Source organism: Geotrypetes seraphini, chromosome 7, assembly GCF_902459505.1.
Source record: "Geotrypetes seraphini chromosome 7, aGeoSer1.1, whole genome shotgun sequence".
NCBI lineage: Eukaryota > Metazoa > Chordata > Amphibia > Gymnophiona > Dermophiidae > Geotrypetes > Geotrypetes seraphini.
The window spans coordinates 188,122,876-188,136,996 of record NC_047090.1 but is presented as its reverse complement, the minus strand read 5'-3'; the positions used below and the strand labels follow the sequence as shown (position 1 = coordinate 188,136,996).

The following is a 14,121-nucleotide window of genomic DNA, read 5'->3' as shown; positions in this document are numbered from 1 at the left end:
TTACTGCTAAATGTGAGTGAATCCCATGCTCTGTTACCCCCTCCAAATATGCCCAGTACAGAACAGCGTCATAGCTGGAGGACCTCTGAGAAACACTTACTGCTGAATGTGGGTACAGCTGGATCTCTTCTCAGTGACCCATTGGGTGAATCATGTGACCCCCCCCTCCAAGTATAACTAGCCCCCACAAACAGTCTCCATGCCGAATGTGGCTAAAGCCTCCTAGTGAAAACTCAGGGTGCGATGGCCTCATTTTTCCTCATTCTGATGACTTTTATAGAGCAAGCAAGAGTAAGCTCCCAGTCAAAAAAACAAATTTTAAAAACCCCTCTGTAAAGGCAGACAATAGTACATCACACTCAGTATATCTGCTCCCAAGAAGCATTAAATGGAAGGACGAAAGAAGGAGTGTGAGAGAACCGCAGCTGGAGTCGGGTCGGCCTTTGTGTGTGTGTGGGTGACCGACTTGGCCTCTTTTTGCCGAGGGGACTGGCAGAGACACTGTGACAGTTTATAGCGGTGATGCTTTGTCCTGTGTTTTGAAGCTCTTATGATTCTGGTTTTCTGCCTCTTTGTGCTGGTGAATGAGGCACTCGATGTCTCTACGTGTCTATCAGCTGGATGTTCTTTTTTTTCCTTCTTTCTTCTTTTGTTATTCTCTTTCTTCATTTTGCTGATGTAATTTTTTTTTTTTCTTCTTCCTCTGAGCTCTTTCCATTTACCATGTTAAGTCAAAAGATGGCACTCACTTCCCTTCAAAGGCCTGAAGCCTGCGGCCCGCACAGCAAACAGCCTTGAGAACACAATGTACAATGCCGCCTACAGGGGGCAGCATACCCCAAGCACCAGCTTTCCTCCCCATCCCCCCCCAGGAGCAGGCAGGGCCAGAAAGCTGAAACTATATAGAACTGGGGAGGGTGAAAATCCCTTGATGTCCTTTGAGGTGGTAATCCTCTTTGTCTGACTACTGATATAATACAGAGAGAATTGCGCTTGCTGTGTTAGACTGCACCACTTTGCTCACAGAGAGAGCGAGAGAGAGAGTCTTCCATGTTCCTTGAGATATCCTGGAATTCCTCTACCTTTCTCAGTACTCGAGGGGGCCGGCCTGTCTCTGCCCTGTTATTGGATGCTGAAATCAGCTGATCATCCTCCCCCCAACATACACCCTTTATCTTTCATTTTGTCCCTCTCTTCCTTTTTCTTCTTCACCTTCTCTCCTCTTATTTGGTCCTTAAGTCTTCACTCTTCTTCTGTCTCCTTTTCCCAGACTCTGTTCACCTCCCCCCTCCTACTGCCCCACTCTGATCTTCTGGGATATTAATCTCTTCATTCTGGAAATTTATTCTTTGAAGACTATATAAGACTTGACAATATTTATATCCCATCATCTCCACTAAAGCATAAAGACCGCTGCAAAATATGAAATGTGATAAAAGCCCCTCCCCCATTTCATCAAAATATGGCTGTACTGGCAAAATGCACAGAAAGCGCATTACTCTCCTTGTTCCAGAGTCTCAGGTTAGGATCCCATCACCTGATCCCTGGGAGAGTCTCGAAACTTCGCACATCACATGCAATGGCTCCACATGAGTGCCAAATGCACAGAAAACAGATCCTTATCCACAGGGCAGAGAAGTTCCAAGTTCAACTCCAATTTCTTTGACATATCACAAATTTTCAAAAATAAAAATCGATGTGGTTTACAATAACAAAATTGAATGGGGGGAGAAAAGAGGACAATCCAATATCAAACGACACAAGCAAGATGGAGAAGGAAAAAGCAGATGTGGTCGCTCTTCATAAAAGTGGTGAACGGAAGTTGGACACTACAGCTGGAAGTAATGAAAGAGTTGATGAAGGAAAGGAGAGTGAATTTCCTAGAACCGAATGGGTTATAAGATGCAAGCAACATGGTTTTACTAAAGGTAAATCGTGCTAAACGAATCTGATTGAATTCTTTAACTGGTGACCAAAGAATTGGATTGAGGACATCTGCTAGATATCATCAAAGCCTTTGACATGATTCTTCGTAGGAGACTCTTGAAGAAATTGAAAGGGGACAGGTTTAGAACCAATGCTAGGAAATTCTTCTTCACTCAGAGGGTGGTGGACACCTGGAATGTGCTTCCGGAGGATGTGATAGGACAGAGTACATTAAGGGGATTCAAAGAGGGATTGGACAAGTTCCTGATACGGGGATTGAGGGATATAGATAGAGGTAGAGATAGGATCATGAAAGGGTATAGATTGGGAAAAAAAAAGGGATTAAAGGGTTTTAGACAAAGGATCACTTACAGGTCATGGACCTGATGGGCCGCCACAGGAGCGGACTGCTGGGCGCGATGGACCCCTGGTCTGACCCAGCAGAGGCAACTTCTTATGTTCTTAAGTTAGGACCCAAAGTGATGAACTGGATTAGAAACTGGTTTGACAGACAAGACGCCAGAGGGTGGTGGTTAATGGAATACACTCGGAGGAAGGAAAGTTGAGTAGCGAAGTGGCTCTAGTACTGGTTCTGGGGGCCGATTGTGTTCAATATATTTGTAAGCGACATTGCTGAAGGATTAGAAGGTAAAGTATAATTAGGAATTGGGTATCATCAGTGGCGTAGTGAAGGTGACTGGCGCCCAGGGTGGTGGTGCCTTTCTCCCGCCCTCTCCCCACCCCTCCCCCTGCCGTGCGTATGCACACGTGTCCATACCCCTTCCTCGTACTTTTAAATTTCAGCGAAAGCAGCGACAAACTTGCTGCCCACGTCAGCTTCGGCGCTTTCTCTGATGTCACTTCCGGGAGGAAGTGATGTCGGAGGGAGCACCAAAGCCGACGCGGGCAGCAAGTTTGTCGCTGCTCGCGCAGAAGTTTACAAAGGCTAGGGGACCCTCGATGTTACAAGGAAATAATTTTAAAACCAATAGGAGGAAATTTGTTTTTTCACTCAGAGAATAGTTGAACTCTGAAACGCATTGCCACAGAATGTGGTAAGAGCGGATAGCGTAGCTGGTTTTAAGAAAGGTTTGGACAATTTCCTGGAGGAAAAGTCCATAGTCTGTTATTGAAAGAGATATGGGGGAAGCCACTGCTTGTCCTGTATTGGTAGCATGGAATATTGCTACTCCTTGGGTTTTGGCCAGGTACTAGGGACCTGGATTGGCCAGCGTGAGAACGGGCAACTGGGCTTGATGGACCATTGGTCTGACCCAGTAAGGTTATTCTTATGTTCTTTAACATGAGGGATGCAGAAATGTGTACTGGAGTACTTATGAAGTACTTACTGAAAGGCATATGCAGTTCTCAGTAATACTGTATGCTTAGCTACTTGCTAGGTACTAGACAAGAGCTGAAGGATACATAAGTGTGTGCTGCGGTTCTTGTGAAGCGTTGTAGAGAACATGCAGTGCAAAGTGGTACTGCATGGTTCACTGAAAGCATGTCTTTTTCTGAGATCTTGTCTCCGAATGTGGTCTTCTTGAGCGGCAGAGCAGAGCGGCAGTGGCTGGCTGGTCTTGCTGGCAGTTGAGCCAACAGGAGACTAGAACTGAAGGTAATTATATGTCAGACCGGCGTGTGCCAGAGCAGAGCCACGCGTGTTGATAATGTCACTGCTCCCTGCTGTTGGAAGCGATTCTGTGACTGTCACTGGAATACCCAGCTCCTTCTCTGTCCTCCTTCATGCCAAAGTGCTTTCTTCTCACAAAACATGCAGGAATATAAGGCAGGTCTGTATCGCCTACTCCAAGGCATGATTGCTGCCACTCCATTTAGCCTCGCTGCGTTCCCCTTACCATCACAGCGCTGTGTAGTACAGTAATTTCAGTAGGAGTTTGCAGGCTAAATACTTCCTTTTCATATCTTTCAATTATTTTTTTAAATTTGTTTGTCACTTATTCAAAATGAAATTAAAAAGGAAATGAAAAAATGGTGGGTCTGAACCTGCAGGCAAGGTTTTAATACAGAGCCCTTCCCACCTCGCACCAGTTCATCTTCCAGTCAGTCCTGCCTCTTCATTTCTGGGGTTTTTTTTTTCTTTAAAGGTAGTAAACAAATGGCGAAGGAGACTCAGGTGCCTAATCACTTTTATTAAATATCAAATTTTGTATGTACAAGAAAATGGCCCTGGCTTCTTAGTCAGCTTTGACGGAGACTTCAGCAGTTGGAACCCAAGTACAGTACCGGGTAGAGCTTGGTATTCTTGCCCAGAAATAGCTAAGAATTTTTTAAAAAAATCCAATTGAATCAGGTTGGGCAGACTGGATGGACCATTCGGGTCTTTATCTGCCGTCATCTACTATGTTACTATGTTAAAGAAAAATCCCAGGAAAACAGGAGATACCAACTTCCCAAAAGCTCAGAAAGGAGTAAACAAAACAGCGAAGGAGACTCTGGTGCTCAATCACTTTCATTATATATCAAGATTCGACACGGTGGGCAGCTTTCACAGAAGTACGCAAGTGTAGTTTAAGGTTACTGTTACTTTGTCGACGTTAGCAAAAGTTCCAAAGTCTCATGCTCTCTCCCTCTTTCTCTCTTCTGCTTGCGCGCACCCCCCCCCCCCACCAAAGCAGGTCCCAGAAGGTGGGTACACGGTCCCTCACCATATGCACATTGCAGACAGTTCCAGAAAGGATATGGTGCCACTGTATGCGATTGTACGATTGCTCTGAGGCTGTTTGCTCCCACTTTTCTGTTGCGGTTGACGACACATGACAACCCCTAATGGCACGAAACCAATCCCAGATTCTTCGATGTGACCTCTCAAGGAGTGATACACCTCCCCCTCCCTCTCTATCAATCCATTGCTCCATGACTGTCTCTTCTTCTCATCACCACTGTCTTTCCATTTGCCCCTATTCCACTTGTGGTGTTAATTTCTCTAAAAATTTCTACAGGGCAGGTCCCTCCCTGTGCTTAAACATACTCTATGAATGCTGCCCGTGTCCTCCCCTCTCCATGCACTGCCTGGCGCTCCACCAGTTCGGCATCCGTGGAAGAGATAAGCGCAGGACTCCAGCCAGTGCATGCTGGGCAGGCCAGGGACCTTTGAGGCAAAACACGAAAAGAGCGGACAGAGAATTCCCTTGAAAATCCAAAACTGATTGAATCTGGGATGAGTGTCCGTGCACTTAGCTGTTTGTAAGTGGCCATTTTATGATCGGTAAACTAGGAATGAAGCCAGCGGGGCTGGAATTTTCTTTTTCATAAAACTGAAATGAAAGGGGTTCATATCATTCATGAAAATTTGATGCAATATCCTGCGTATCTCTAGGATTTGTAGCTGGTAGGTTTTTTTTCCATTTCAGTTGTCACTGAAATCTATGTGAGAGATTTTTAAAAATTTTAAATCTACATATCCAATTTTTAAACACCTAGTGTTAAAAAAAATAACAAAAAACCCAAACTTTTTGATAAAGGATTTAGAAGAGTTTCTCATTTTCAATTGGCACGGACGATTCGGAAAAGTTTTGTAAAAAAAACAACCCAAAACAATAAACCTATTTCCTCAACGACTTTTCAGTGACCAGGTTGATCTTTAAAATATCTTCAGTTGCATGTTTGTCCTCTGAAATGTTTTGCCCCTCACTTCCCTCCTTTTAAGAAGCCACATTAGGGTTTTTTATTGCCAGCCACTGCGGTAAAAGCTCCAACACTTTCGGAGCTCTTACCGCCGTGGCCTGCGATTGAAAAAAACCCTAACGTGGCTTCATAAAAGGGGGGTTTATATCTTGTTATACACAGCCCAGTAGAGATTGTATGAAGAGAAATAAATTCATTTATGTAGGTGTACACACGTGCACGTACATGCCCTCTGGCTGGGCCTTGTCTGGGCTGAAAATCTCAGGCCGTGTGTGGTGCTTTCACAATGCGCTCCATACAGCCCGCGGTGTCTGCCTGGACTGGTCCCTCTCGTCTCTCGCCCTGCGCTCCATGAAGAAAAGTCTGTCTATATAAAATGGCCACAGTCCTTGCGTGTGTCTGTCCCCGGAAGGGTGGACTATTGTTATTGGATGTCTGCAGCTATAACCTTGAAGGATGCGATTTCATCTTTCATTTCTATTCTCCCATCTAGACTGTATCAGGATAAACTGTAACTCCAGTAAGTTTTCCCTCAAATTTGCATTTTGTTATTTATAAACCAAAAATAGCTCTAATTTTCATTGTTCTTTATAAGCTGCTTTTATTGATTGATTTGATTTTTTTTTTTAAATGAAAATGATGCTATACAAGTTTTTAACTTCTGTTATTTGTCCTGAAATGAACCCCCCCCCCAAAAAAAAAAGGTAGTGAGTCATGTGTTGGAGGACGAGTGCCATGAGGTCACGGACCTGTGGGAACAGGTTGCTCTGTGCCCCTGTCTTCTGATGATTTAGGGGGAAAGGATGTGACTGATGTGTGTTTGCTTTAGTCCATGTCCCACAATGCATTGGTTTCAGACGGACTCTTTGTTAAAGGCTTTGGTCCTGATTTTCCACATTGCTTGGAGGCGGCTAGTTCTAACTGCTCTTCCAGAAACTGAAAAGCAGTGTGTTCAAAGGGTTAGAACCAAGCCTGATTCAGGCTGTATTTCATGACCGAGATTCCATTGGTCGTCTCATTGATAATGATGAATTTATACTTCTCCCTGCCATGGTCTAAAGATGTTGAATCAGTGGTGACTGGACTATCTTATACATAGTCACTGAAAGGAGGAAACCAAAACGTGAAATGGAAGGGATACCAGCAAAACCTGGGATGTAGGGAGAACCTTGCTGCAGTCGCCAGGTCAGAAGAGTCCAGGTCTGGACTAGCCTGTTACCTGATTTTCTTGCAGAGATAAGGTAGAAAATGCAGCAACACAAACATTGCAATCTGAACTTTTTTAAAAATAATCTTGCACTCAGTGACATGGCGTTTAGTAATTCTTTTGGGAAATAGAAGGAAGAAGCATAGGATAAGGGCCAGAAAGGAGGCATCATCTGCAGAATAGTGTCACATAGGGAAAGGGTCATCTATCACTTCCCAGCATGCCCTGTGTCACATAGGGAAAGGGTCGTATGTCACTTCCCAGCATGCCCTGTGTCACATAGGGAAAGGGTCGTATGTCACGTCCCAGCATGCCCTGTGTCACATAGGGAAAAGGTCGTATGTCACTTCCCAGCATGCCCTGTGTCACATAGGGAAAGGGTCATCTGTTACTTCCCAGCATGCCCTGTATCACATAGGGAAGGGGTCGTATGTCACTTCCCAGCATGCCTTATATCACACAGGCCCAGGTTCATTTATTGCAACCCACCATGCCCTTTGTCACACAGGGACAGGTCAATACATTACTTCCCAGCATCCACTAGGACATAGAGGTGCAGGTCCATATTTCACTTTCTAGGATATTCTTGTTTCAGTGCCTTATAGGTTTGACTAAAATATCCCAGAATGATTTAGGTAATATTATTTTGCATTCTGAGGCTATGGTGAAATATGAAATTTTTCAATTTCGTCTAGTCCGTAGAACCAAGAGGTCACATGCCATATCGACCTGTTCAAGACGCTGTCTGCTATATAGAGAATGTCTCTTTGCTGTCCTCATCTCAGTTTCCAATCTGCTCCTCATTCCAAAAGAGTCATCAGAGCTTCAAGGTGAAGCAAAAAGGGATGAGGTTGGAGACATAGGGAGTAAGCTTCTCTCGGGATTCTTCATTTTATGAAGTCTTCATCTGTGAAGAGCACTTTCATAGGCCATGAGAGAGGCGAGGATAGAGATAGCCATGAAACCCAGGGCTAAAGGGAACCAGTAGAGAATGACACGGGGACACATTTTCCCTGTCTCGTCCCTGCAAGTTTTGTCCCTGTCCCTCCCCCATTCCTGTAAGCTCTGCCGTAGGCTGTCCTCCTCTAGTCCATTTAGAATTGGCATTACGAGAGTTATCAGAATGGATTGGGAAAGATGTGGAGCAAGCAGGGCTGCCCTAAAGCCTCCTCCAAGTTCTAGCTCAGCCAACGGGCAGTGCCTGCGGCAGTAGGAGATTGTCCAGCCACCACTGATTAAGTCTGGTTTGTTTAAAAGCAAACAGAGTTGTATTAGGCTATCCAGTAGGAGACAAGAAAATAAGAAAGCAAAAAGAGTGCTTGGAGCCAAGGAAGGTGAGTCTCAGCTGAGCGAGACAGCAGGTGAGTGTCTCTGTGTGTGGGCTACAAGTGTCCCTGGTGTAAGGCTTCATTACCTATCCCTCCAGCTTCCTCCTGCTCAAGCTCACACCGGGCCTTGCTTTCCTGCCTGTGAGCACCAAACGAGGTATAGCGACCCTAAGTCAGGGGTGTCAAAGTCCCTCCTCGGCCGCAATCCAGTCGGGTTTTCAGGATTTCCACAATGAATATGCATGAGATCTATTAGCATACAATGAAAGCAGTGCATGCAAATAGATCTCATGCCTATTCATTGGGGAAATCCTGAAAACCCGACTGGATTGTGGCTCTCGAGGAGCGACTTTGACACCCCTGCACTAAGTACAGGTAACATAGAACTTTCTCTTTGTGTTCACCTAGTTGACTTGCACTCAGCAAGGAGCCAGAAATCCAGCACCTAGGAAGGACTGAAAGGTGATTTTTTTTTTTTCCCTTTTCACAGAAGCAAAATTTGGTTATAATATATTTAGTGAATTTAGCACGCCTGAGGCACAGGGGACACAGGGCCAGTTGGGTTTTGAGGATATCCACAATAAGTATCCTTGTACTACCTTTTTGGTATGCAAATCTATCTCATGCATACTCGTTGTGGATATCCCCAAATCCTGACTGGCTGAGTTTGTACTGAGGACCGGGTTGAGAGATGCCAGTGTAGAGGACATCCAGGCAAACAGTTACATCTCCAAGGTCAAGCGGAATGCATCAGCCACATGTAGGTGATGTCATCCGATGACTCGCAGTAGACGGAAATGCTCTTGAATAGCTCATAGATAATTTTTTTTTTCTTTAAAGATCCCTCTGAGCATGTGCAGTAACTATCCCTGCTAGGCAAGACTTCTGCTTCAGTCTAATTTTTCCACTGTTTCCAACAGTCAGATCTTTTAGTTCTCCGTCAAAGATCAATTTAGGGATAGGGGGAAGGGATTGGGACTTGGATACCACCTTTTTGTAGTTTTACATCCACACACAAAGGCATTTCAAACATTTTCCCCTGTCTCATAATCTATCTCATGTACCTGGAACAGTGGAGGATTAAGTGACTTGCCCAGGGTCACAGGGAACAGTGTGGGTTTGAGCCACTATGCTATACTCTCCTCCAATGCAATATCAGAAGTGAGCCTTTGTGGCATCACTGGTGAGGTTGGCTCTTAGGCATTGGTGGAATGAGGCATTATGACATCACAATCTCAGATCTGGAATGTTGCTACTCTTTGGGTTTCTGCCAGGCATTATGACATCAGGGAAAGGGCTTGGGAGTTATACCGCCTTTTTGTAGCTTTACAACCACACTCAAAGTGATTTACATACAGGTACTTCAAGCATTTTCCCCTGTCTGTCCCTAGGGCAGTGGAGGATTAAGTGACTTGCCCAGGGTCACAAGGAGCAGCATAGGATTTGAACCCACAACCTCAGGGTGCTGAGGCAGTAGCTTTAACCACTGTGCCACACTCTCCTCCAATGCAATATCAGAAGTGAGCCTTTGTGACATCACTGCTGAGGTTGGCTCTTAGGCATTGGTGGAATGAGGCATCATGACATCACAATCTCAGCTCTGGAATGTTGATACTCTTTGGGTTTCTGCCAGGCATTATGACATCAGGGAAAGGGATTGGGACTTGTATACCGCCTTTTTGTAGCTTTCCAACCGCACTCAAAGGTTTATATACAGATACTCAAGCATTTTCCCCTGTCTGTCCCAGTGGCCTCACAATCTATCTAACGTACCTGGGGCAGTGGAGGATTAGGTGACTTGCCCAGGGATCAGTGTGGGGTTTGAACCCACAACCTCAGGGTGCTGAGGCTGTAGCTCTAATCACTACATCACATCATTGATGGAACAAGAGCAGGATACCAAAGTCATTTTTAATAAGTGTCCTGGATGTGGGCATGCACATGAGCTTTCCAGACTCGCATGAGGTGTGTATACGAGGATCTAGGACAGGCATACCTCAGTCTACCTGCTTGCTTTATAATTGCATGTCTCCGCGCCCACATGCGCAGATGATGCAATCTCCAGGATGTTGTTCCTGTACAAAGCTGCATGGAGCAGGCCTCCCTCTGTATTTGCTGCTGCTCATCCATCATTAGACTCTTTTTCTGGACATTTTCTACAGTCTTATCTGGCCCTCCATCCAAGAGTCTTACCCACTTACTGGATGGAGCACCCTGCCTCTACACCAGATTGGCTGATCAACTACTGAGCAAGACACCAAACCTCAGAAATGGTCCTGGTCTGAGTGGAGGACACTTTGAGAGGCCTGGCTGCATCTGGCGCCATTAAAACCCCATCGCCTACCACTAAAGCTCTTTGGGTATGGGAACAAAGTTCCATTGGAGATCAATGCCTATCCAGTACCATAGAGGCCTTCCCTTTCTGTACCAGCATGGGCCACTGCGAGCACGCCCTGCTCCCTCCTTTGGCACTGAGCCTGCTGGCACCATCCTCTCCATCAGTAATAAGCTGCCAACCCTGCCCTCTTCATCGGCACTGAGCCTGTTGCCCCCTTCACCATCAGCAGCGCAGAGCAGAAGCTGGTGGCCTCACCCACCCCTGGACAAGGCCCATATTATGCAGTTGAGTGCTCTGCCTCCGAAACACTGATCCTGCATTCTCTCCGCACACTGCCATAGACTCTCCCAAGCCGACAACACCTTCAAACCTTCTCCTAAAACTGCCTGCTTTGGGCTCCCTGCCTTTGGGAAGGCAGACGTGGGGTATCTGCTCCTCCCAGGATTATATTCTCCATCTCTGGACTTTGTAAGAAACATAGACACATGACGGCAGATAAAGGCCAAATGGCCCATCCAGTCTGCCCATCTGCAGCATCCACTATCTCTTCCTCTCTCTATTGGTTAAGGCTCTTAACATTTGCATCTCCTCTTCCTATTGGCTAAGGCTCTTTATACCTGCATTGTGAGATCATAGAGCTTTATGGTTATAGAAACATTGTAACATGACTGCAGATAAAGGCCAAATGGCCCATCCAGTCTGCCCATCTGCAGTAACCGTTATCTCATCCTCTCTCTAAGGGATCCCACGAGACTATCCCAGGTACCTCCTCCCCATTTCAAAAAAAAAAATTGGCAATAGGGCTTTTGTTGGATCAGTCCTCTTTTCTAGTGCACAGTCCTCATGGTAAGCAGGCACCTCTCACACTGTATGGATGGAGCTGTCCGCACAATTCCACCTGCACCATCCACAAGACTATGGAACCTGCAGTTTCCATGTACCACAATGTTTCGATAGCAACCTCAAATCACTACAAGATGCAACCCCTCCCCTCCCCCCAACAACAAAAAACCAACCCTTAGGATTAAGAACATAAGAATAGCTAAACAGGGTCAGATCAATGGTCCATCTAGCCCAATATCATTTCCACAGAGGCCAATCTATGACACAAGTACCTGGCAGAAACACAAATGGTGGCAACATTCCACGCTACTGATTCCAGGGCAAGAATGGCTTCCCCTTGTGCGTCTCAATAGTAGACTGGACTTTTTCTCCAGGAACTTGTCTATATTTTTTTATAACCCTGTTATGCTAAATGCTGTAACTTTATCCTCTTGCAGCAAATTCCAGAGCTTAACTATTCTCTGAGTGGAAACATATTTCTTCCTATTGGTTTAAAAAATATTTCCCTGTAACTTCATTGAATGTCCCCTAGTCTTTGTACGTGGTTTTTGATTTTAAAAAAAATTGATCCACTAGTACCCATTCTACACCACTCAGTCATATCCCCATTTCTTTCCAAGTTGAAGAACCCTGAGGGATCTAAAAAGCCAAAATGAAACCTCCCTGAATTATTGCAGAGCATTTCTGCCCAGTAAGAGCCATCTGAAGTCATTAGCTACATGTGGTTGATTTATTCTGCTGTGCATGGAGAACGCTCATTACTACTTGTCCGACCCTCGGATACTCTGTAGACCAGTCTTCGCCATGCTTCCTTGTTTTCCATGGCTTCTTTCAATTGCTTGATGTTCAATCCCATCTCATTCTTATTTATTTAAAAGATTTCTTAACCGCCTATAACTAGGTGGTTTTACAAAAGACATTCATAGAAAATAAGAAATATACAACACATTCTACAAATCACAACAGGTCCTTCATATCGGCCATATTCACAGCACTCGACAGCGTATCAATACAGAAACATTTAAAATCCCGGAAAAAAGCATTTCTTGAAATGCTTCTATAAATAATGTAGTTTTCAGAAGTTTCTTAAACTTCTGAAAATCTACAAGAGCTCTTAGCGGTCCAGTCAACTCATTCCGCAGCGTTACTCCCTTGAAAGAGATAGCGGAAGACCTAGTGCGCTGCTGAGAAACCTGTAAGCCATAATTGTACTGCCCCCCTCAGATCGCAATGCTTTAAGTGGCCTATAGAGGGCCGTAGCCTGTGACAAATAATATGGGATCCCTTGGTGGATGACCTTAAACACCAACACTGTTGCCTTGAAAACAGCCAACGGGCCTTGGGTCTGCTTCCTTTAACCCTTACTGGTAAGTATTTCTGCTTTTTCAGTGGTTCATATGACAGTTATACCGTTGGCAGCCGCATCCCGGCTACATGCAGAAGAACTTTTTCCCCCCTCCCCTAACATGGCCTCAGCACAGAACAGATGATCCACAGCCGTGTAAGACATCAGACACACACGTGCTTAACACTGCCCTGTGCAGCAACTGGCCATATTTACAATGGGTTTTACTAAACGGCAGTAGAAGTTTCTACCGCCGGTCGGCGAGGTAAATGCTCCAATGCTCATAGAATTCCTATGAATGTCGGTGCATTTACCTCGCCGGCCTGCTCTAGAAACCTCTACCGCTGTTTAGTAAAAAGGTCCCTTAGGTAGCTCTTATGGATCTAGAAAAATCTGGAACATTAACATTGCAATTTTTAACTCTTTCTCAACCAAAACTAGCAAGAGAAGAATGCTGTATGGTCAGAGACGCTTAGAATTGGAGAGACATCTCCTACTGATCAGAGAGTCGAAGTAGGAGACAAGAAGCAAATGGCCACACGTTTACTACAATGTTTTGTGAGGGTGTGAGACCTTTCATTGGGCAAAGAGAAGCATATCATGTGCAGAAGCTCCACTCTCTCAAGAAGAAATCTTTTGAGATGAAAAGAGTTCACTTTTGAGAGCCAAAGGTTTCCACCCAAGTTTATCCGGAAGGTAAAATAGAAAAGTTTGACCATTATGTTGTCGGAATCTTAAATGTAGATGCTAAATCCTTCCACCCTGTAATTTTTAAGGCCCCTTGAAATAAAGCACTTCCAGATGAAGGGACATCGTCCTCTTGGCTGAGAGGTTCTGGGACTGTAGACTACATGCTTTAATAGGTGAAGGGCAAAGTGCATTAGTTGAGGAGGGAGGGTGAGTGAAAAAACATGATTTAAGAATGTAACACATTCCTTCTCCTGGTTTTTTTTCTTGCTATGTTATGTTATTGTAGCCCCGACTTCCCGCCTTGCACTCGCCATACAGGCTCCAACAAGATCCACAGGGTTACACACACAAAATATATATACACATCTCCTTCCATATTCGCAGGTCACAAATATGGAAAAATCGTGAGTAACTTTTAGGGCCGACTCTGACCCACCCCTGCCAGCCTCCTGCCTCCTAGACCTTTCCACACCTTACCTGGTAGTCTAGCGGTGAAGCAGGGCAGGAGTGATCTTCCTACGCTCCTGCCCCATGCATTAACAAAATGGCTGCCACTGGGGAAAACAGTAATCTTTTCTAGCCACATTCGCTACACTTAGTGACCGCTACACTTAGTGACCACATTCGCTACACTTAGTGACCATCCCTTACCATTGCTGTACCAGCACAGGCATTTTCAGGGGGGGGGGGGGTCATATATCCCACGAAATTCTCGCTAAGTGGCTTCAAGATGGGTTACAATTAGCAGTAATAATCATTACACAGAAGCGCAGTGCAACGCCAAAGATAGCCTAAG

General features: G+C 45.1%; 1 protein-coding gene across 1 annotated transcript in view; it reads left to right on the top strand.

Moving 5' to 3' along the window:
* NRXN3 (neurexin 3) overlaps window positions 1-14,121 on the top strand; it is a 1,772,673-nt gene that overhangs the window by 616,442 nt on the left and 1,142,110 nt on the right. The window contains exon 12 of the mRNA XM_033952014.1: window positions 6,068-6,094. Within this exon, the coding sequence (XP_033807905.1) occupies window positions 6,068-6,094 (27 nt within the window). The remainder of the gene's footprint in view (window positions 1-6,067; window positions 6,095-14,121) is intronic.